The sequence below is a fragment of the Carassius carassius genome, chromosome 6 (assembly GCF_963082965.1).
Source record: "Carassius carassius chromosome 6, fCarCar2.1, whole genome shotgun sequence".
Taxonomy (NCBI): Eukaryota; Metazoa; Chordata; class Actinopteri; order Cypriniformes; family Cyprinidae; genus Carassius; species Carassius carassius.
Window position 1 is genome coordinate 18,816,011 of NC_081760.1, and position 25,776 is coordinate 18,841,786.

The 25,776-nt window shown below is 37.4% G+C and overlaps 1 protein-coding gene across 1 annotated transcript in view; it reads right to left on the reverse strand.

Moving 5' to 3' along the window:
- Positions 1–3,058: 3,058 nt before the first annotated feature.
- The window catches only part of dnajb14 (DnaJ heat shock protein family (Hsp40) member B14), a 100,936-nt gene continuing 78,218 nt past the window's right edge, over positions 3,059–25,776 (reverse strand). Inside the window, exons 3-8 of the mRNA XM_059552361.1 lie at positions 25,609–25,754; positions 25,337–25,525; positions 16,306–16,391; positions 11,906–12,015; positions 7,265–7,437; positions 3,059–3,248 (exon numbers count right to left, since the gene is read on the reverse strand). Coding sequence (XP_059408344.1) covers positions 3,124–3,248; positions 7,265–7,437; positions 11,906–12,015; positions 16,306–16,391; positions 25,337–25,525; positions 25,609–25,754 — 829 coding nt within the window. The 3' untranslated portion in view covers positions 3,059–3,123. The remainder of the gene's footprint in view (positions 3,249–7,264; positions 7,438–11,905; positions 12,016–16,305; positions 16,392–25,336; positions 25,526–25,608; positions 25,755–25,776) is intronic.

A 25,776-nucleotide genomic window follows, 5' to 3' on the forward strand; every position in this document is an offset into this window, starting at 1 on the left:
CGGCTCGCTGGCAGCAGTGGGCCTCATTCTCGCTGTTGTCCGAGCCATTCTGGCTCTGAGGGCGCACACTGGCAGCTAGGCGCAGTAGGGTGCACGTGTCGTCCATGCGAGGCCCAGGCAGGTCACACAGAACTGGTGAAGGTCTGAGTCTGGCATGTAGCAGCCATCGGATACTGAGAGGAAAACAGGGGTGAGTAGTCCTCTGTTGCAACTTTCACAATGACTTAGATGAGACTTCTTGCGTGAAGAAAGAGATGTAATTTTCGCGCCCATGCATTTTATACTGCCCGCTGACCTGTCAGTATTTGCATAGGACTTGGGTGCCGCGTTGGGTGCCATCGGCACTATTAACGGCTTGGATCCATATGAAATTCCCAACAAAGAGTGGAGCACCGACGACGACTTGCTGCCGCACTTTTGCGTTACAGATATCTTCGGCTACCTTGTTTGTTTTGTGAGTGCCTACACTTCAGAATAGTTCCGAAGCTACAAGTCATTGGAGTCTCATGTGCAGTTCACAAATGGATGGGTTCAGGAGCTGCAAATCATAGAACCGGCAAAAAGTATACAGTAACATGGACAAAGGTAAGCTGCGCTCCTCCTAGCTACTAGTTTAGTAACCAGTAGTGCTAACAACCATTCACACATGGACTTTTAATTATGTGTCTCAAAAGTGTAGTTAGTAGCTGTCAACCCTCCCGTTTTTTCAGGGGTTCTTACGTATTTGAGCTCTTTTCCCGCTGTCTTCCCATTTTAGTATTTTCGTGTAAAATATCCCGTGAGCCCTTCCATCGGACCTGTTACTCTCTGTACTGTTGTCCTGTTGCTACCCCCTTACCCTTCCAGTGAAACAGATGTTTTCAAAGCATCGTTTGGCTTAGTTGAAAGCAACCTTAGCGTGTTGGGCTTTTTAAGATAGCGTGGTTGTTGTGAGAGCACGATTTCATGCCAATCTGTAAGCAAAATCATGTTAGACCTAGCTTCACAAATCGCTTAATGTTAGTTAATGCAGCAGTTTTGTAGTACGGATTTTTGCTGTCAGCAGAGGGATAGCAACAGAAAGATGAATGCTTAAATTTCCCCTATTTTGGATGAGAAACCCAGGAAATTTCCCTTATTTTCAATGTTGACTTAGGCTATATAAATTAATATTCAGATGTTATGGTCTGCGTGGTCATGCTTCCAAGCAGGAAAGCAGTGGAAAGTTAATCCATTCTAATTTTTTCCCCATGGCGATTATGTTTTGCACTATTACACCCGACAATACAGCAACAGTTTACCATGGTTGAAATAGATTTTTAATTAATCAAATTAGGACACACGGATGAGAGGGAGTACGTCTAAACACTGCGCAGTAGCCTGAGTAGCAGTAAAGGAGGCCATCAACATGGCGGCCACGCCAAGTAATGATGTCACGACGCCCAAGCCCTATTGGCCAGCTGTCCCCAGCTGGCGTTAGCCCATAAGATTTCAGCAAAAGTGAAGAAGAGAGGAGTTCCCATATAAGTCAAAGCTGACGTAATGTCGAGTTACCACCTCGAGAAGGGAACGAATATGTGTCAGATATGGATCATGCGCGTCAGATTTTAAAGAGACAGTGCTGCTTTTAAAGTGAAACTTGCTGAAATATGTCATTGATGGAAGTCACGGAAATGAAAAAGAGAAATCACTCGACTGTTCTAGTCACTGATTGACTTTTGTAGCTTGAATAAAGATTAATCTATATAGTTTATGCATATATAATTTATAGTTTATGTGAAAATTGTTTTACATTTACTTAAATTAATAGTTGATATATTTTTTTCAAAGCCTACATAAATGTAAAAAAAATAACATTTTTCAATTATACTGTAATGTTGAAAGGCTATAATTAATGGCTAAAATTGAGAGGAAGAGGGGTTTCATAGAGGCATCATCAGCAGTATTATCAAAATTTTTAATAAAAACTTGGTAAAGAGATGTCATTAAACATATATTTAAAATATTACATTTTTATGTTGTTTCTACATTCATTTGGAGGTTCAGTGTGAAATTATGACAATATATTAATAATCAATTAGTCACGATTAAAGAAAATGTGCGATTAATTTTTTTTCTTTATTATTGACAGACAACACAAATGTTAACCTTTCATAGACATTGCTATTAGTAAATTAATACATTTTACTCCTGAATATGCATTTAATTTTAATTCATTATTTTATAGATCCCCCATAAATAAATTGGAATGGCTCCCAACCACCAATTGGCCCCCTTCAAATTTTTTATTCAATAATTCGGCCCTCAAATGAAACTAATTGAATAGCCCCCTCTTAAAATATCTTACATAACCTAATGAAGAAATCGTTACTACACTAAAACACTACTACATTTTTAACCATTTCAAGGTAAAAGCAATTCTCACATTGACACTGCAGTACATTTAAAGTGGCACACGTAAGTGAGTAAAGTTTAGGCAGAATTTGAGAAGGAAATACTTAATAAACAAATGTTCGTTGCTATTTAATTTTGATGTAAAATATTCAAGTCCATGTTTGATAAAAGTATCAGATTATTTTTAGGGGTGCCTTCCTAAAACCTTGCAGTGTAAGCATAAGACTATTGTGGTTGCTGTGTATTGGTGTTTTGTTTATTGTTTCAGTCGATGGACAAAAGGAGAATATTAAAAATACCTTTATTTGTGTTCCAAAGAGAAACAAGAGTAGTCCTCTGTTTAAATGTTTTTATTTTATTTGTACAATTTAAGTTTCATCAAGATTCAAAATAGTGGTCACTTCAAGTTAGTAGCACTTAAGATCTTAACAAGGAGAGCTACAATGAAATATAGCCAATAAAAGTCAAATGTTTGGGTTCAAGAAGGCATGAAGAAAGAAAGAAAAAAAGGTTATTTTCAAGTGTAGAACATCTAAGATCATTTCTCACGAATTAGTCAAGTCAGGCATAAAAGAAAAACAGATTAAAAATGGATTGCTAGGTAAAAATTATATTTTTTTTCTCAAGTTGATTTGAAAAACCTTGAAGCAAAGTATATTCCAGTGGAAGATGAGGGACTTTTTTTTTTTTTTTACATTTATACCTATGGTATTTTATTTTCATAAATGTCCATTAATTTTAGTTTCAGGTTTATCCTCCACGGAACAGATCATTTAATCTATCCAGCTCTTTGCAGTTCTCCATGGTCATGAGCTCAGCCTTCCGCTGTAGTCTTTCGTCTCTGTAAACCTTAGCAGCATACAGTAGGTCTGTTTCTGAAAATGATGACATGGTGTACAAAATATTACATTTACATGTACATTAAAGGGATAGTTCATATACAAATTTAAATTCTATCATTAATTACTTACCCTCATGTTGTTCCGAATACTCATCTTCGGAACACAAATTAAGATATTTTTGAAGAGAAAGGTAGTAAGGACATTGCTAAAATAGTCTATTGACATGTGACATCAGTGACTCAACCGTTATTTTATGAAACTACAAGAATGCTTTTTTGTGCAAAGAAAACAAAAATAACACCTTTATTCAGCAATTTCTTCTCTTCCGTGTCAGTCTACCTTCTGCCACTCATGAGAGTACCTTCCTGAGTAACTGCACCTTGTTTACAAGCAGAAGAATGCACATGTTGTTCTACTCTCGGGAACGTGTTTATTTTTGTTTTCTTTGTGCACAAAAAGTATTCTCATAGCTTCACAAAATTACGGTTGAACCACAGATGCTACATGGACTATTTTAACAATGTCCTTACTAGGGGTTGAACGATATCTGATTTTTTAAAGTTTACTTTTATATGCTGAAAAAGTATAAACTAGCCATTTAATGTACTTTATTTACTCTTTTAAACAATGGTTTCCCATATAAACTCAGCACAAAAAAAAAAATCAAAAAAGAAATATAGATATTATCCCACTCCTCCATCAAGGCAAGTTCTCAAACATTGCTGGGGTGGACACATCGTTACAGGTGGTTTGATACTGCAATTATGATCAGATTTCCTTCCTGTCTCCCTGCAGCTGTTATATTATAGACTTTGAAATGTATTACTCTGGTCACATCTGCAATCCTCATGCCTCACAGCAGCAGGGCTATTCTTAATTCTACTGTTTTTCAGTGTGAAAGGTCTCTTTACTATAGGTATTGTAAATGTGACTTTACTTGCTTATTGCCTGTAAACCGTAAGTGTCTAAAGGACTGTTACATAGGTGCATGTGCAATAATTGTATGAAAATTATTTAATCCCATTCCAATAAAGATCTATAAAGCTTTTTAAAATACAGTATCATATATATGTATATATATATATATATATATATATATATATATATATATATATACATACATACATACATACATATGTATATATATATATTTATATATATATATATATATATAAATATACGTATATGTGTATGTATATATATATATATATATATACGTATATGTGTATGTATGTATATATATATATATATATATATATAGAGAGAGAGAGAGAGAGAGAGAGTGAGAGATAGATAGATAGATAGATAGATAGATAGATAGATAGATAGATAGATAGATAGATAGATAGATAGATAGATAAGACAGACAGACAGACAGACACACACACACACACACACACACACACACAACCGGTCAAAAGTTTGGGATTTTTAAAAAAAAATAAGTCTCTCATCAAGGCTGCATTTATTTGATCAAAAATACAGAAAAAAACGTTATTACAATATAAAATAATGGTTTCTATTTTAATGTAATTTAAAATGTAACTTATTTCTGTGATGCAAAGTTGAATTTCCATCAGCCATTATTCAGTCTAAATTGTCACATGATCCTTAAGAAATAATTCTAATATGCTGATTTATTATTAGAATTATCAATGTTAGCAACAGTTGTGCTGCCAAATTTGTTTTGGAAACTGTGATACTTTTTTCAGGATTCTCAGATGAATAAAAAGTAATAAAAAACAGCATTTATTCAAAATATAAATCTTTTCTAACAATATAAATCTTTGCTATCATTTCTTAACAATTTAACACATCCTTGCTGAATAAAAGTTTTAACTTCTTTAAAAAAAAAAGAAAGAATACAAATTTACTGACTCCAAACTTTTAAACTTTAGTGTATATTGTTGAAAATAATTATTTAAATAAATGCTCATCCTTTTAAAGAATCCTGACAAAAAGTATTACAGGTTCCCAAAAAAAAAAAAAAAAAAAAATTAAGCATCACAACAGTTTTCAGCACTGATAATAAATCACCTGAAGGATCATGTCACATTAAAGACTGGAGTAATGATGCTGAAAATTCAGCTTTGCATCACAGGAATAAATCTGTAATCTTTTCATGTATAATAAATTAGAAAAACTTTATTTTTCATCATAATATTTCAAAATACTAAAAGTTTTCCTTTATTTTTTATGAAATAAATGTAGCCTTGTTGAGCATGAGAAACACCTGTAAAAAAAAAAAAGATCCCAAACATTTGACCAGTAGTCCAGTGTAATATATATATATATATATATATATATATATATATATATATATATATATATATATATATGTATAACAAGAGTGTGTGAGTGAGTTCTCAAGACTCAAAAGCACTTGCAAATGATAGACTCCATCATCTGTCATCGTGTTATAAGCACAGAACCTGCGGGAATGAGTAGAATTCCTGCTCTGTGTTCTCTGCTAATAACCCGACTGTAAATGATGTGAACGGCATATGTTGTCACTGAGAAGCTTCAGCCATGTCGGGGGTGATTTTTGGTGTGCTGGCAGAATGTTTCTGTTCCCCTAATTTTTTCCAGTTGACAGAAATCCATCGCAAAAAAAAAAACAAAACAAAAAAACTATTTCACTGTTTTTTGGATCCTGACACAAAATGACGAGCTAACATCAATAGACTAATATCAGCAGCACATGTGAAAGTGTGAATGAGTACTAGCAGGTCAAATCATACTAATTAGATTATAAGAGCATACTGATTGCGATATAAGAAGGGAAGAAGTGCTTTCAATCAGGTTTTTGTTAGCAATGGTTACCTCCAAAAATACAGCCATCATCATTTTATTTAAAATGCAGCCATCATCGCTTTGCATCAAATGGTCTCACATGCAAGGGAATTGCTACAAAGAATATTGCACCTAAAGGAACCATTTAACGGATCCTCAAGAACTTCAAGGAGAGTCTCAGGAAGAGTGTCGAGCAAGTAGGGCTGTGCAATTAATCGCATGCGATTGTCATGCGCATCTTGTCAGTAAAGCCGGTATCATGATTAGTAGTAATTATTAGTTGTGTATGACAATCGCATGTGATTAATTGCACAACTCTACCAGCAAGTGCCAGGGATCATCTCCTCCTGAAAATTCAGCTATGGAATCGTGTCACCACCAGTGCAGAGCTTGCCCAGGAATGGCAGCAGGTTTGTGTGAGAGCATCTGCATGCACAGTGAGGCAAAGACATTTGTACAATGGCCTGGTGTCAAGAAGGGCAGCAGAGAGGCCACTTATCTCCAAGAAAAACATCAAGGACGGACTGAAATTCTGCAGGAAGTACAAGAGCTTGACAGCATAAGACTGATGCAAAGTTATTTTCTGTGATGAAGCTACCTTACGACTGTATGGGACATCTGGAAATCGATTGTTCGGAGAAGGTGAATGGTACCATGAGTCCAGTGTTGTGCCAACAGTGAAGCATCCTGAGACCATCCATGTGTGGGATTTGATTTTCAAACAAGGGAGTGGGCTCTTTGGTCTCCACCCAAAATTACTGCCATGAATAAAGAATGGTATCAAAACGCCCTGCAAGAGTGACTTCTTCCCACTATCCATGAGCAATCTGGAATGATGATCGGTGCATTTTCCAGCATGATGGAGGACCATGTCACAAAGCAAGAGTGATAAAGAAGTGGCTCCTAATATCATTACATTGAAATGTAGGATCTATGGCCAGACAACTCCCCGGATCTCAATCCAATGTGGTCAGTCCTCAAAAGGCAAGTGGACAAGCAGTAGCCCACAAATTGTTCAACTTCGAGAACTAATAAGGCAAGAATGGATCGCCATTAGACAGGATTTGGCCCAGAACCTAATATCCAGTATGGCATTTTTTTTTTTTTTGTTGAGTTTATATGAAACATCGTTTTAATATACTTTTAATTAGGACCTTAGAACTTACTCAAGCGTATCCATCTTTTTTAATGTGTGTAAATAAACAGCCAATAGAACAATAAGTTAGTAATGATAAAGATGAAATAATGGCACATACTTGTCTGTCTTTCCCTCCAGCAGTTGTTTCGTATATTAGAAACATAATCCTCTTCTACACTCTTCTCAATCTTTAGCAAAGCTGATCCCTTATATTCTGATTTGAAATCTCTGGTGACAAAATAGTCCACATGCAGGTTCTCTGTTTGTCTTTTAACAGTCTGTCCTGTGGACCTGGATGTGAAGGAGCAGAGATTACATCTATTACACAGTTTTAATACACAGTATGAAAAAACACTCTGGAATTTAAAAGCTCTAGAACCTTATTTTATTAGTCAGATTTTCTTTTTTTTATATTAGTATTTGTGGGCCAAGCCCCACTGTTGAAATCCTATTGTATTTGTTAGGATTATTTTTATTAGGGGCCAAAAGATAATAATATTTAAGATCACACACACACACACACACACATACTGTACATGTTCTGTATATATACATACATATATATATACACATACACACACACACACACACACACACACACACACACACACACACACACACACACACACACACACCAATGATGAACTGCCTTTAACTGAAAATTAAGTGTTTACTATTGTCATTTTACATTGTTTATACACTATTTGCCTATTTAATACTGTCAAGTGCTTTGACACAATCTGTTTTGTTAAAAGTGCTATATAAATAAGGGTGACTTGACTACACACACACACACACACATATATATATATATATATATATATATATATATATATATATATATATATATATAATATATATATATATATATATATATATATATATATATAATATATATATATATATATATATATATATATATATATATATATATATATATTATACTAGTGGTATAATATACTTTGAAATAATCTATTCTCAAAGTTGGGTTGGGAGCTGGGTCTATACTACGCGAGCTATGATAACTTTCACCTTGATATTTTAGTGCAGATGTATACCTAGCCGAATCTGTAGGGCGCGAGAATGAGTCTTTAAACCTGTGTGTATGCCTACTGTGAAATTACCACATCAAACGTGACTTGCTAACATGGATGCAGCTAAGATGCTGCCGGGTTTGCTTCAGGGATTTTTTTTTCTTTTTTAAATGTAGAGGGTTTTTAAGCGGGCACCTCTAGGGAGGCCTAGAGAGGAGGTCTGCGTGGAATTGTGCTGTTTGGTAGCCTTCCCTTGTGTGTTGGTCCACAGATGTGGTCTGGTTGAGAAGGTAGGCCAAGCAAATATTGATTGTTGTTTTTGTATGAATCTCGTTTCATATTTATGAAGACTTTTATTTAATTGGGGAATTATTTTAATGCAGACGCCAAACAGTGTGGATTTGTAGGCCGCTGGTCAGGCCCGTTTCCATCTGGGAAGTTAGTCCAGGATTAGTGGCTGTGTTGCAGGTAATTTGAGTTTTTTTATAGTGTTTGTAAGTGTCTTGGTTTTATTTTCTTAAAAGATTAAAGAAATATGTTTTGTGGTTATTTTTGTGTATTGTTAATTTGTATTGCTAATTATGTTTTTGTTTTTGTATTAGGTTTAGTTGATCGCTGTTCTTCTTGAGTTTTTGTTTTGATTTCCCCATCTAGCCAGTACCGATAGGTGTGCGCTGTATGCCTCCAGCGATATGAGTGTATAGATGTTGTGAATCATACTGGCTAGTGGGGTGTTTTCTCTTTTTATATTTTTCTTGTTTGAATCTCACTTCCCAGCCTCGTGTTGCCAGCCAACTCTTGTACTCTTTGTACTATACTGATGCTTTAAATCACACAAACTATTTATTTGCATGAGACTTAAGTTTGCAGTGGAGTTGATTTCTTGGTGTTGGTCTGAGTATGTTTTATTTTTATTTAATATGATTTTGGGGTTTGTGTCATTTACTTTATTTTGAATTGTGGTGTGTGCTAAAGTTGGGATTGTATAGGGGTCCATAAGAGGTTGGCTGGTTATTTACATCCTTCATGGGGGGAATGAGGTTTTGTTCTACGATGTAGTTTCTTTAATTTTGATTTGATATGTATTGTTATCGATTTATTTGTCAATAAATTTGTTTAATTTTGTGGGTATATTGTAGTTCATTTTCTTTTGGTTTTCCCTTGCTTATAGGAACTGGCCCATTGGTAAAATAAAGAAGCTTCCCAATAGAAACCTTGACAAGACGCACACGTTTCACACATACTCCGTCTCTGTCTGCAGTGCGTATGCAGTCTGTGTGTGTTTCATATATGTTGCAAAAGCAGCACAGACTCCTACTCATTGTGCTTTCACACAGGACGCGTTTGCAGTCTGCTACTCGGAACGTGAACAATCGCTGCACTGCTGCAGACGCAACGCTCCTGGAATGCACTGACGGACTGCAACCGCGTTAATGCTGGAATCCGTTAACATGTGTGTATAAAAAATACGAAACGCATACGCACTGCAGACGGATTATGTGTGAAACAAGCGTAAGGTTGTTTGCACCTTGTGCAATGTGGAATTCGTTTACAGCTTTCTCAAGCAGTTTGTGATGCGTTTTGGAAATGGGAGATGAGCCCCTGGTCTAATGCACCACCTGTCTTGAGAAACCCATTCTCAAAGACTTAACGTTACTTTTAGTCATTATTTTATTTGGGTAGCACACATATTCTGAATGCCTTTGGCAGAATTCAAATTTTAATCTAGATTAATTCAAAGATTACAGTGAGATTAATCTAGATTAAAAATTTTAATCTATGCCCACCACTTATATATATATATACACACACACACACACACACACACACACACACACACACACACACACACACACACACATATACATATATTCCCCATAGGTGCTGGTCATATAATTAGAATATCATTAAAAAGTTGATTTCACTAATTCCATTCAAAAAGTGAAACTTGCATATTATATTAATTCATTACATACAGACTGATATATTTCAAATGTTTATTTCTTTTAATTTTGATGATTATAACTGACAACTAAGGAAAATCCCAAATTCAAGTATCTCAGAAAATTTGAAAATTGTGAAAAGGTTCAATATTAAAGACGTGGTACAACACTCAAATCAGCTAATTAAAAGCTGAAGCAAAAGCTGCAAAAAAAATTAAAGGAACACTTAATCAGCACTGTATAACAGAAAGTCAGTTAAACTTCAGGGACATGATTCTGTTAGAATGCATAAGTGATTGTGTATCGGTTTCTCCTGCTTTGGTGCAAATGAAAGTGGCAACAGGTGTACTACAGAGGGCTACAGCCAGACAAACCCCAAAAAAGGGAATGGTTTTGCAGGTCACAGGCAATAGCTCTTTCTTTATCCTGATTTGTCTCTAGTTATGTGTTTTGTTAAGGTCCTTGTCCCTACTTGTAGCACGAGGCAGTATCTGCAACCAAATCAGGCTGCATAGGTAGTCCAGCTTCTGCAGGATGGAGTTTCCATATGTGCCGTTGCAAGGTGGTTTGTTGTGTCTCCCGGCAGTTAAATATCAAAACCATAGAGGTGATATTGGGAGATGGGCCATAAAAGGGCAACAAACCAGCACCAGGACTTTTTGTGAGGAGGAACAAGTGGAGCTCTGCCAGAGCCCTTTAAAATGACCTCCAGCAGGGTACTGGTGTGCATGTTTTTGACCACAATGTCAGAAACAGACTCTAGGAAGGTGGCACAGGGGCCCAACATCCTTTAGGTTTTTTTTGTTTTTTTTAAGGATTCTAGTCCTTTTAGAACATGACCCCCACCACTTTTGGACCTTAGAATAAAGTGTAACCACTTTCTTTTTTTATATCCGTTTTGAAGTTTTTATCAGAATACTTTTTACATAGCTACTGTTATTAGTGATAAAGCTGCATGTAAATTACATATCATGATTATAGTGATCAAAATAATCACAGTTATTGTTACAGTATTGTTAAATTGAGCTGGTTAGGTGGTACTTAAGGAACAGCAGAAACAGTGCTGCGCTTATAAAAATTATTAATTACACTTTTTAATATACAGATGTGAACAGTCTCAAGATTCCATGGGGAACATTTAGCTGACTGCAACATCATCCAGCATGACCGGTTTTGGCAGTGGATTACTAATGGTCTTGGGAGGAATATCCTTGGAGGATCACACAGACCACCACATGCTAGCCAACAGTACCCTTACTGCTGTCATGCACTGGGATAAAATCCTCAGAGCCACTGTCAGAACTTAGACTGGTGCAGCAGGCCCTGGATTCCTCCTTGTGCATGACAATCCCGTTCTCATCTGGCCAGAGTGTGTAGGCAGTTTCTGGATGATAAAGACATTTATGCCATTGACTGGCCCTCACATTCCCCAAACCTAAATCCAATTTAAAACTCTTGGGATGTTGTGTAATGGAGCATCTGAAGCCACCAAGTAGCACCACAGACTTGTCCAGGGTCTCACTGATGCCCTGATCCAGGTCTGACAGGAGATCCCAAGGACAACATCTGCCATCTTGTCAGGAGCATGCCTAGCTTTGTCAGGAGTGCATACAGGCAGGTGGGGTCCATAAACTGTAATGACTTACATTATAAGTTATTTGTGATAATCATGTGAAATTCATTCAAATTGTTAGGCATATAACATAAGGCATAATTACCCATTATCTAAAGTGTATACTGTAAGGTATTGTGAGGCATGTATAATAAGGTATTATGACATACGGTCTGGAGTACAGGCTATAAGGTGGTGTGGACACCAGCAGCTGGCTGAGGATTGAGACCAAGACCAGCACAACGATTGGCATAAGTTGAATAAACATGGAGAACCCACCCTAAAGAACAGACACCAGCATCAGTCATTACACAAGAATAGCAGAATGAAAATTCATATAGGACTGTGTAAAAAATACAGATTTTCAGTTTAATTGTGATCTTTATTTAATTGAACCTTTTATTTAAATATCCTAATACAGAAATCAAAAATCCCAAGGTCAACATTTTACTTTATGGCTATTATCAGTGGCTGTGTGAAAATATTTTTCAACAACACTTTATGCCCTGCAGATATTCCTTCATACTGCTGAGCTAACTTACTTGTGGATAGGCCGTGCTGTTCATTTTTTTAATGCTTTCATAATGTTAGAAGGTTCTGTTTATCATTTTTTTGAAGTTTCTAAGCAGAACTAAATCTTCAGTGACATGTTAAAAAATTGTATACACAAAACAAAACAATGCAATCGTATAATCCAATTTCTTAAATTACTCTTTTAAGTTGGTTATTTAATGAGTATTAAAATGAGTTACTGGTTTGAATAGGTCTTAAACACTACCCTGGGATATTTACAGTGTAAGCAGAAAGAGAATTTGTCCATCTGTAGTCATATTGGACACTGAAATATATACAAAAACATTTGAAATGGAATTGTATTGAATTAGGAAATGTGTATTAATACCCAAACCCTTATATCAAGCAACTCAAACAAACCCTAGCATGATAAATAGTTTTAAATAATAATAATAATAATAAAATTATTCTACAGTAAGTAGGCTTTTCACACAACCCTTTAGACCAAGTTATTGTTGTTCTAAACCCTGCTTTTAACCCCAGGTAGAGAAATGTTTCACACTTGTAATTTAGAATGGTTGTTAGCAACACTTTTAACAAGGGTTCTGAAACCTTACTGACAAACATGTGCAGTGTGAAACAATGTGGCTAGATGCTTACCAATAGACACTTAATCAAAAATATAATGACGTAATGACATAATGACGTGTCATTAGTCACAAAAACCCTGTATTTTCTATAAACAATCATTGCCTTTCGATACTTAACTCAAACTGCGTCACTAAGAATATATGGAGAAAACTTATTTTTTTCTCAGTTTACTAAAGCCTCTTTTAATAACAGTGTAACTGCACGGCCATTTAAAAAAAAAAAAAACGAGACTTGAAGCCGGCCAGCAACCTTTCTGTTTAGCAGATTCGCCGCTTCTTCCCACTGCCTTTAGCATTGCAGCAGCAGTGGTCAAGGTTTTTCCCCATTGGCCATCTGGAAAAGCCCACTCGCAGCTGCCTGGACAAATGGTTCCTATCAGGGCACCATCAAGCCCCTCATCAGCAAATATTTCCGTTTTTCCTGGAGGTCCATGATGAGGTCACCAGATTGTGGTGCGCCTCCTACTCAGCCCACCTGCAAACTTCAACTTCATCTGCCCTCACTTCGTAGATGGTGCTGAAGCAAAAGGTTACAAGAAGCTGCCTCCCTTGGACAAGTGTGTGGCTACGCACCTCTCCCTGCCCATGGCCATCAGATGGAAAGCAAAAAGCCACTCATCCCTCCAAACTGTGCAGGAAAACTTTTCCAATCGCTGCTGGATTAGCGTACGCATTTGCCAGTCAGATGGCCTCCACACTTCATTCAGTGGCGGTCCTTCAGGTCTTTCAGACCAAACTCTTCCACTGCATGGATGAGTCTGGGCCAGATTCCACAGTTTTCAAGGAACAGCTCAGTGCAACTGACTTAGCCCTATGCGGCACAAAGACCACAGCTAAGGCAATTGGCAGTTCAATCGCCAGATTGATGGTGGTGCTTGAGCTCTACTTATGGTTGACCTTGTCAGAGATTAAAGACACAGATAAAGTCCCCTTCCTTGACTCCCCGGTCTGTCTTACTGGCCTGTTTGGATGTGCAGTCGAAGGCTTTGCTGAACACTTCACTGCTGCGCAGCACGCATTTCCTGCCAAAGAGCTCCAGCAGCGTCGACTCAGCCATCCCTGAAGCCTGTGCCTCCTATGGCGCATCCTTCACCAAAGCCTGAGCCTCGACAGTGCTACCCATTTCCTAAACATCAGGGCTCCAGGCCCAAGATATTGCTCTGCTTACCACCTCAGTACAGAGCAAAGGCGCACATGTTCTGCACTCCAAGGTGATGAATTTACTGGCAAAAGGAACCGCTGAGATGTTTCCTCCAACCCAGAGTGAGTCAGGCTTTAAAGCCATTACTTCCTCATCCCCAAAAAGGATGGTCCCCATGGTCACCTGGACCATCCCATCACTGAAACCTCTATTTAGGATGACTACAATGAAACATATCCTCTCACAAGTATGCCCAGGGGATTGGTTGTTTTCTTTGACTCCTTTCAGATCCAGATAGCCCCCTCATCACTGGCGTTTGTTGAGATTTGCTTTTGAAGGAGTGGCATATCAATATACGGTCCTTCCATTTGGACTGTCCCTGGCTCCTCACACTTTTACGAAGCACATGGATGTGGGTCCTTCCCCTCTGAGACATATGGGAATTTGCATTCTAAATTACCTTGATGACAGGCTCATATTAGAGGGCTTTCCTCAAAGCACCACTTCATTCTGGTGGGGCACCTTTTGGAATGGGCACAGCTCAACTTGTTTTCTCTAAGAGCAACGCATGTGCTGGGCAGGTTGAACCAAGGAGCAGACATGCTCACAAATTTTTCCTAGTGGCCTGGCTCTGGAGGAACCAACACTGATACAAGGAGCTGCCTTGGCTGCTCATTACAGCCCCATGGAATATTTTTCTATGCACTTTTTATAACTGTCCATTGCACTAGTGTAAATGATGTTCATATTTTCTGCTTATAGTTTACATACACTTATATATTCCATCTGAATGTTCATAGTACACCCATCTTTATTTCATGCTGATAGTATTTAAAAATCTTTAAATTATGTCCATAGCCTTATCTGTATCTTTATTCTACATTTGTAATATACTGTAGACAATGTATATCCGTAACTTACTGCTTTTGCACTTCTGGTTAGATGCTAACTGCATTTTGTTGCCTTGATCCTTACATGTGCAATGACAATAAAGTCAATGCAATCTAATCTAATCTAATGGCCCATTCCCCTGAGATGGGACCTCCTCTCTCAGGTGAACAGAATGCTATGGCAACCTCAGCCTGAGCTTTGGGCTCTGCACCTTTGGCCTCTTGATAAGAGCATTCTAAATTTCTCAGGCTAGGGCCCCATCTACGAGACGTCTAAACACTTAAATGTTCGGCCTGCTCAAACTCCTGTGACATATCATTGATACTGTCCTTTCTCCAAGAGTTGCTGGATAAGGGTTGTTTCCCATCCACTCTCAAGGTCTATGTAGCAGCTATAGCAGCTTTTCACGCACCTACAGTATAGCTGGCCAGTTGGTGGGCAGGAACAACTTGGTTGACTGCTTTTTGATGGGTTCCAGGAGGCTAGGAGGCAACAGGCTAGGGTCTTTTCTGCATAGTTGGCATGCACCTGCTAGAAGGCGGGACTAGCTTTGAGTAGAGTTTGGCCATAACACGCTCAAACTCACTAGTACAGCTTTACTTCTTGTACGCTCTCTGCCCTCCCAATGCGCCGATACTGTAGGAGTTTTTGTTGAAACGATTGCCCAGGACGGGCTTGACCTCTGAGTTTTACCCGTTGCCACATGAAGGGCTTAGCCTACTATATTTGTCCCTCCGAGCCCCTTGGGTGCTTAAGGAAAGTTTACAAATAAGTCATTCCTCTACCACAGCACAGCATAATTGTGCTAGTTCCCCAAAGCATTTCAGAGACGCAGTACGAGTGAAGTATCGAAAGGGAATGCAATCATTCACTCAAATATAGCCAGATGTCCCGGCCGATTCTGGCGTGTTTCATGGTTACAGCTTTGCTGCCAAGACATTGGTTTGTTTTTTTTATATGAAAAAAGTTAACCTGGGGTTTAGAAGTGTACCGTAAGAAATGTAATCTTATAATTAGCCAGGATTAATTGTTAACCCCAAGCAATTTATGAGCAGTGTGAAACGTGAAACAAGACAACCCAGGATTCCTTACCCGGGGTTTAGAATGACCCAGGATTTACTATTTTAAGAGTGAAAAGCACTTAATCTGTAGTTAGAAAGTAGTAACTAGTGAGAGATAACACTCTGTGGAGTTTGAGAAAACACAGACAACTCTTCTGACCAGACACTATTCAGAAATAAACAAATAGTTGTAATTTCTGTGAATACAGTCACTCATACTAATACAAAAAATATCAGCACTATTGACAATATCGCTCAGATGAAATTTGAGGAAGCTTTTTCATGAAGATTGAGCAAGAAAAAAAAATACATACATCTCCACTCTCCTCTGCTCTCGCTCTTCTGGTTTCATCCGTATGGTGACTGTATGTTCGGCCATTAGTGAATTCATGTGTGTTCGCTGAAGAAACACAAAATCCCATATTCAGTTCCATACACACCTAACCAGACGTGATAAAATATTTTTTAGTTTTTCCAAATTAATCAGATTTTTTTTTCTCTATTTCCACCACTGGAAATTTTCCTAGCTTCTGGTACTACTGTAGTTTAGGGTCCCTGTGGGGATTACATTCTGACAGTAGGTGGTGCTCATGCAAAAGCAGGAATACTGTGGTGCACAATGAGTGGTATAATATTCTATTTGCTTACCAAAATGCTGATATCCCTTTTTTATTAATATTCCCATTTTTGTCTCATTATTTGATTTGCATTTTACTTATTTGTCATAATAACCCTAATTATGATTTCTGACACCCATTGTCAAGGAAAGTAAATGAGGCCAAACAATCTGCTATGATGATTTTCAAACAATACCCATTAAAATAGTATAGAGAAAGAGAGCCAGGTCTGGATTCTTTTTCTTCTATTCACTGTCACTGGCAAAATAGTTAGTGCATCAGTGCCACCAAGTCACAGCATTTCTGGGAACATACCTAAGAGCACATCTGAATGGTCAGCCATTTTCATGCACAGTGCAATGGAAACACTAGCATTGGTATGTTCATGACAGTTCGAACAGACAAATACTGTCATTTAATCAAAATAAACCGTTTATTGCACCAAAGATTTTGCCTAGCCAAGTGACAAAGAGGTATCATATGTAACTGCTGCTGATGTGTACACCAAGAGTTTGGGTACACTGAAAATTGGCTTTATGTTTTTTTTTTGTAAAATTACTAATAAAAGCAGCTTAACAAGTTTGCACTTACTGTATATAAAATTGGATTGAGCAAAGTAAGCATATTTGGTGTGCTGTACCGAAGGAGGGCTCCATGCTTGGAATATAGCCTAATCCTGAACTCCCCCAAAAGAAGCTAAAGAGGCATGGGACAGCAGCCTGAGAGTAAATTTGGTTAATAGCCCCATAAAATATGCATGCCATCAAGGGAGATGGGTTAGAGTTTGCGAGAAGGAGGCAGGGCAACCAGAAGAGCCCATACAACACTCGATGGGAGCTGTGGCTCACACTGTTAAACGGCCAAGCCCTACCTGCCACTGGATGAGGAGCATGATGCAAGACATCAAATGGGGGAGTCTTGCTGAGTCCGATGGGAGTGGGGGCTCACTACATCACTGCGAAATACTGAGGTGCTAAACCATTCAAGGCTTAAAAAGTAGTAAGCAAGATTTTAAAATCTATACAGTGTTTAATAGGAAGCCAGTGCAGTGTTGACAGAACCTGGCTAATATGGTCATACTTCCTGGTTCTGTTAAGAACTCCAGCTGCTGCATTTTGGACTAGCTGGAGTTTGTTTATTAAGCTTGCAGAACAACCACCCAATAAAGTACATCTTACAATCATGCATTAAATCTGTGCCTATAAGTGGTTTTAACCAGGGAAATGATCAGTATAAAAGCCTGATGTCTCAAAAATTAAGCATGTCATAATCACAAAATTAGTAAGCTTTTTATAAAAAAAGTTCACAATGTAGCCTAATAAGTCTAATTTTCTTTTTAAAAAACTATGATTGTTTTGTGCTTAAATTTATTATATTGAAAGATAATTATGATATTGTAAACATAATAATGTTTTAAATTATGTGCTGGTACCTTATAAACTGTTATTACATTATAAATTACCACAGTTTGTTCATAATCAAATAATTTATCATAGAATAACCTATTACATTATGTGAACATTTGTTATTACATTTAAAAATGATTATTACATTATGAACTCAAGTTTTTATTACGTTTTAAGAAAATTATTACATTACTTATTAATTATTAATACTTTTATCACATTATGTGCAGTTTTTACATTATGCACAGTTATCAAATCACATTTGGAGTTGCCAAAAATGCTTTATGTGTTATAATATCTCAGATAATAAGATGGCAGATAAAAGTAAGCAATACATTAAAGAGTGATCGTTACAAAAAATTGCATCAAATATACTAAACACAGAAGCTCAAACGTTTAATCGTCTACAACAGACCTCCCTGTTTCTCATGTCACACATGCAAATTTGAGCTTTTTGTTTTCCTTTTAATGGTGGTTTTCAAACCCACTTAAAGGTGCATAACACAACCTACTACGCAACACCTGCATGATAGCTGATGTCAAATAAAGAGCAGATTTAGGAGAGCCAATAAATCAGTTAAAATAATGATCCTTGAGATAGGATTGGGACATCCCTAGATTCAATTCATCTTCAGATCAATTGCGGAGTTTCTTCTTGACAGGTAAGCTAAACATTTGTTTTTTCCCCATTACATTCACCAGGGCAGGAGTAAATAAAATAATAATAACAATTCATAAATGAAAGGACAAGTATGCTCTACAAACCCATGTTTTGAGTCAGTGCATTACAAACAAACTTTATAGTTTACCACAGCTTAGAGAATGTCAGTGCATAGAATAAGCAAGAGAAACAAAAACCCTTTCAGACTGATGTCAGCATCTGATCACAGAGACATCTCTATGATACTATTTTCATCATAAAAATAACAACAATTTAATGCATCCTTATGGAGTAAAATAATAAAATTCCCTGTATCAGAACCATGGATGTGGTGTCATACAGCTTATTGAGGAGAGGTGTGCTGTGCTATGAAAAAAAAAAAAAATCCCATAAACTTAAAATTGGAAAGAAATGTATAACACCATATCTCCGGATCGGAATGTCAAAGAGAGTTGAAGGTGGACTCATTTAACACTTACCAACCAGCCAATAATTACATAACTTAGTAGCAATGCCTGTCTGTATGACATCACAATGACAGTCATCTGAGATCAGCTCAGTTTGAGAAAGAGGTAAAAATTTTAGTAGATTAAAAAAAAAAACACTGGGTGGATTTATATCATTATAGTGTGGTTGTGTACACACACTGCCATTACAGTTCAAACAACTTGCAAAAGTGCATGAAGCATCCGATGACCTCATTAATGTACATTGCAGCACCTCCTTTTCTCAAAGTCTGTAAAGGTACAAGGATTTGGTCTCTCTGATGGTCTGATGGCCCAGTCTATTGATCTACCAACCTCCATATTTTGAAATCAGCTTCAGAGGCTTCTTCGGCACAGTATACACTATTTACTATTCAGCTGTTGTTACTGTTACAGTTCTTCACAACTTTCTGTGTGGGGGATTCAGGTGTGTGCATTACTGCTAGAGTTGTTCCGATTCCGATACTAGTATCGGAAATATCACCGATACCACAACAAATTCTGTCATCGATATCGGTGAGTACATGAACCCATATACCGATCCGATACCATTTTCTTAAACAAGACCTAGTTATTGGTCTTTGCCTAACCGCTGCACGGTTCTTCTTCGCTGCTCAGAATGCATTGCAAAAACAGGACGTTGTGCTGTGTTGCCACAAGCAACCCCTGTTTAGAGCAGTGAAGAAGAAATGAAAACTTCTTCGAGTGGTATACTTTCTTCGAGTGGAAAACTACTTCTTTGGTATCGAGTATATTCGGTACCCGCAGCTACGTTCAGTCGCTTCCGTGTTAGTCTAAGTGCAGGGCTCCAGACTGTAGCCGAATATATACTAGTGTCTGTGAATATTAAACCGCAAAATACTATTTAAATATTACTCCTGCAAATTCTACATCTCTGTGGGTGACGGGCGCAGATGCGCAGGAGCTCACTGTTTTGTAGCCTCTGCCGTGTGTTACTTATATGAGAACACGAACACATAAACTGTCACTTAATGAGAATTTACCGTTTCATTTGAGAAAACTGTCATATCATAAACACAGACACTCAAAGATCTTCATGGCAACCCATCAAAATAAATGTTCAGTTTAACGTGAGTAAATTGAAAATATATTAAGCTACTGTTGTAGCCTACAGTAGATTTAGCTATGTATCTATATAGTAATAATAATACATCTCTATTAATAATAATAATTATGCCTAGAAGGTTGCTTGTTTTTTTACTTGTTTTGTTGTAAAGAGATTATCTGTTTAATATATCATTTTTTTATATTCCTAGACTTATTTGTTGCAGTTTTTTATACAGTTATATAGTAAAACTAAAATACCACTTTTAGTTTGCGGGGTTAGATTTTTGGCTGCATTTGAAGTTCTTTTTCGCTTAAGAAAATAAATAATATTACTGTCAAATTCATGTCAGATAATAAAAATACTGTAATAAAAACAGTAGTTCACCATGTATTTGTTCATGTTTTATTAAGGGATAAGTCTGAAGCACACCATAAAATAATTCTAGCAATTTACACAGGGCTAGTAGTATAAATACAGCTGTATATACAGATACACACCCAGGTATCGGATCAGTACTCTGTATCGGCCGATACCCTGAGCCCAGGTATCGGTATCGGGAAGAGAAAAAGGGTATCGGAACATCTCTAATTACTGCAACATCACCTATGTATAACCATGGTTGAGGTAATAATCCAAAATTTATACCAGTTTTCAAATTTCTACAAGTATATTGAGTGCAGTGCACCACTTTATAACACCCAGCCCTCTTTAAACCCAATACACTTTTTGTAAATAATATGATCACTGATCATAATCTAGATGTGCTCTGTTTGACAGAAACCTGGCTAAAACCTGATGATTACATTATGAGTCCACCCCCGAAGATTACTGTTATAAACATGAGCCGTGTCTAAAAGGCAAAGGGGGAAGTGTTGCTTCAATTTATAACAACGCTTTCAGGATTTCTCAGAGGGCAGGCTTCAAGTATAACTCTTTTGAAGTAATGGTGCTTCATATAACAAAGATGCATTGGGATCAGCATTTATAGACATTCTGAACTCTATTGGGGTTAGACAACATGTTTCAGGACCTACTCATTGTCGAAATCATACACTAGATTTAATACTGTCACATGGAATTGATGTTGATGGTGTTGAAATTATGCAACCAAGTGATGATATCTCAGATCATTATTTAGTTTTGTGCAAACTTTATATAGCCAAAATTGTAAATTCTACTTCTTGTTACAAGTATGGAAGTAACCATCACTTCTACAACAAAATACTGCTTTTTAAAGTTATCTTCCTGATGTATTCCCGAATTCCTTAGCATATCAAAAACCTCAGAACAACTTGATGTAACAGAAACTACGGACTCTCTCTTTTTCTAGCATTTTAAATACAGTTGCTCCTTTACGCTTAAGGAAGGTTAAGGAAACCCGTATGACACCATGGTATAATGAGCATACTCGCACCCTAAAGAGAGCAGCCCGAAAAATGGAGCGCAGCTGGAGGAAAACAAAACTAGAGGTATTTCGTATTGCTTCGTATTGAAAGTAACCTATCCTACAGAAAAGCATTAAAAACTGCTAGATCCGATTACTTTTCATCTCTTTTAGAAGAAAACAAACATAACCCCAGGTATTTATTCAATACAGTAGCTAAATTAACGAAAAATAAAGCCTCAACAAGTGTTGAAATTTCCCAACATCACAGCAGTAATGACTTTATGAACTACTTTACTAATAAAATCGATACTATTAGAGATAAAATTTTAACCATTCAGCCGTCAGCTACAGTATCGCATCAGACAGTGCACTATAGACCCCCTGAGGAACAGTTCCACTCATTCTCTACCATAGGAGAGGAAGAATTGTATAAACTTGTTAAATCATCTAAACCAACATGTATGTTAGACCCTACTGTATACCATCTAAGCTCCTAAAAGAGGTGCTTCCAGAAGGCATAGATCCTCTTCTGACTATTATTAATTCCTCATTGTCATTAGGATATGTCCCCAAATCCTTCAAACTGGCTGTTATTAAGTCTCGAATCTCCCTTTTCTGTCCAAGATACTAGAAGAGGTGGTATCCTCACAATTATATTCCTTCTTAGAGAAAAATGGTATATGTGAGGATTTCCAGTCAGGATTTAGACCGTATCATAGTACTGAGACTGCTCTCCTTAGAGTTACAAATGACCTGTTCTTATCATCTGATCGTGGTTATATCTCTCTATTAGTTCTATTGGATCTTAGTGCTGCGTTTGACACAATTGACCACAACATTCTTTTGCATAGACTTGAACACTTTGTTGTCATTAATGGAAGTGCATTAGCATGGTTTAAATCATACTTATATGACCGCCATCAGTTCGTAGCAGTAAATGAAGAGGTATCATATCTATCACAAGTGCAGTATGGAGTACCTCAAGGCTCAGTACTAGGGCCGCTACTCTTTACGCTTTATATGTTACCCTTGGGAGATATCACCAGGAAACATGGTGTTAGCTTTCACTGTAATGCTGATGATACTCTGCTCTATATTTCTTTGCGGCCCCGGTGAAACACACCAATTTGAAAAACTAATGGAATGCATAGTGGATATAAAAAACTGGATGACGAATAATTTCTTACTGCTAAATTCTGAAAAAACAGAGGTGTTAATTATAGGACCTAAAAACTCTGCTTGTAATAACCTGGAACACTGTCTAAGTCTTGATGGCTGCTTTGTCAATTCTTCGTCATCAGTTAGGAACCTAGGTGTGCTATTTGATCGCAATCTGTCCTTAGAAAGCCATGTTTCTAGCATTTTTAAAACTGCATTTTTCCATGTCAAAAATATTTGATCGCAATCTTTCCTTAGAAAGCCATGTTTCTAGCATTTGTAAAACTGCATTTTTCCATCTCAAAAATATATCTAAATTACAGCCTATGCTCTCAATGTCAAATGCAGAAATGTTAAAGGTCCCGTTCTTCGTGATCCCATGTTTTAAACTTTAGTTAGTGTGTAATGTTGTTGTTAGAGTATAAATAATATCTGTAAAATTCTAAAGCTCAAAGTTCAATGCCAAGCGAGATATTTTATTTAACAGAATTCACCTACAAAAACGACCCGTTTGGACTACATCCCTCTAGTTCTTGCAGTAATGACGTCACTAAAACAGTTTTTTGACTAACCTCCGCCCACATGAATACACAAACAGGGGGGCGTGGCCTTGTTGCGCTCCGACGGAGAAGAGGAAGAGCTGCCTTTGTGTTTGTCGCCATGTCGTCGAAACGCTGTTATTTTCATCTTGGAGTCCAATCATCTTTGTTTGGCCTTCCCAGGGACGCTGTACTTGGAGATTAATGGTTACAATTTATGTTTAACTCGGTTCCCGAAAATTATAATCCACATGTAAAACTATGTGCAGCACATTTTGCTGAGGACAGCTTGCTGAAGACAGCTTTCTCAATCTCAATCAGTTTAATGCCGGATTCGCACAAAGATTATTCCTGAAAGATGGAGCAGTTCCCTCTTTGTCTGGAGAAGGCATTGTTTATGGACCACAACCGGTAAGTGTATTTTATTATTTAAATTGGTGCATTTAACAGTTTCTGTAACTTATTACACAAAGGGCAACGCTGTTTAGCATTGTTAACTAGATGTTAGGGATGTGCAAAAAAATCGAATGCAATCTTCATGCGCATCTCGTCAGTAAAAACGCTCCTGTGATTATAAGTACATCTCCAGCACATGCTCCTGCCCACTTGCTTCTCAAAACCAGCCCAATCACGTTTCCAGGAGGGCCACGTGCGCTAAGCTGGTGTCGAATCACAACACAGGAACCGCTGGCACAATCAGAACTCATAACGTATTTCTGAAGGAGGGACTTTATAGAACAAGGAAGTCATCAGCCCCGTTTTTATGACAGTGAAAACAGCAGTATACAGATAGGTGAATTGTGTGAAAAATACTGTGTTTTTTTTACACGCGAAACATGAACACATGTTATATTGCACACTGTAAACACAATCAGAGCTTCAAACATCGTATAGATTTTAAAATATTGCTTATTACTTATAAAGCCCTGAATGGTTTAGCACCTCAGTATTTGAATGAGCTCCTTTTACATTATAATCCTCTACGTTCTCAAAACTCTCAAAACTGCGGGAGGCAGATCCTTTTCCTATTTGGCGCCTAAACTCTGGAATAACCTACCTAACATTGTTTGAGAGGCAGACACACTCTTGCCGTTTAAATCTAGATTAAAGACCCATCTCTTTAACCTGGCTTACACATAACATACTAATATGCTTTTAATATCCAAATCCGTTAAAAGATTTTTAGGCTGCATTAATTAGGTAAACCGGAACCAGGAACACTTCCCATAACACCCGATGTACTTGCTACATCATTAGAAGAATGGCATCTATGCTAATATTAGTCTGTTTCTCTCTTATTCCGAGGTCACCATAGCCACCAGATCCAGTCTGTATCCAGATCAGAGGGTCACTGCAGTCACCCGGATCCAGTATGTATCCAGACCAGATGGTGGATCAACACCTAGAAAGGACCTCTACATCCCTGAAAGACAGCGGAGACCAGGACAACTAGAGCCCCAGATACAGATCCCCTGTAAAGACATTGTCTCAGACGACAACCAGGACAAGAACACAAGAAACAGATCATTCTTCTGCACAATCTGACTTTGCTGCAGCCTGGAATTGAACTGCTGGTTTTGTCTGGTCAGAGGAGCCTGGTTTCTCCCAAGGTTTTTCTCCATTCTGTCACCGATGGAGTTTCGGTTCCTTGCCGCTGTCGCCTCTGGCTTGCTTAGTTAGGGTCACTTCATCTACAGCGATATCATTGACTTGATTGCAAATAAATGCACAGACACTATTTAAACTGAACAGAGATGACATCACTGAATTCAATGATGAACTGCCTTTAACTGTCATTTTGCATTATTGACACACTGTTTTCCTAATGAATGTTGTTCAGTTTCTTTGACGCAATGTATTTTGTTTAAAGTGCTATATAAATAAAGGTGACTTGACTTGAAAGTCCCTCCTACGAACCAGAATTTTTAGAAGTGAATGTTGTGCAGATTTCTCCATCTGTGTGAAGAAAATATATATGTGCAAAGTATGCATATCTGCTTATGATCTATACAAAAGTGCTTACATGAGGGGAAGCCTCCTCCAAAGAACATGTTAAAGAGTTCTTCAGGTGTAATATCAGACTCAAAACCTCTGTGGAAATCAAATCCTCCATGAGTATTGTAACTTGAGCTGTTGGGATCCTCTGCTCCACTGACATCATACTGCCTCTTCATGTCTGGGTTACTGAGCACTGCATAAGCATTTCCAATCTCTGGAGAAAAAAAAAACAGCATTTGTTGTTTTATATTTTATGTACATCAATATATTGGATATGGTGTTTCAAGGCAGCTTTACTTTTAAAAGCCTCAGTTGCTCCTGGTGCATGGTTTTTGTCAGGGTGGAATTTCAAAGCAAGTTTTCTGTAGGCCTTTTTCAGTTCCTCATCGCTGGCATCTTTTCTGATACCCAGTACCTCATAGTAATTCTTACACTTCTTTATCCTACAGACAACAAAAAGCAGTT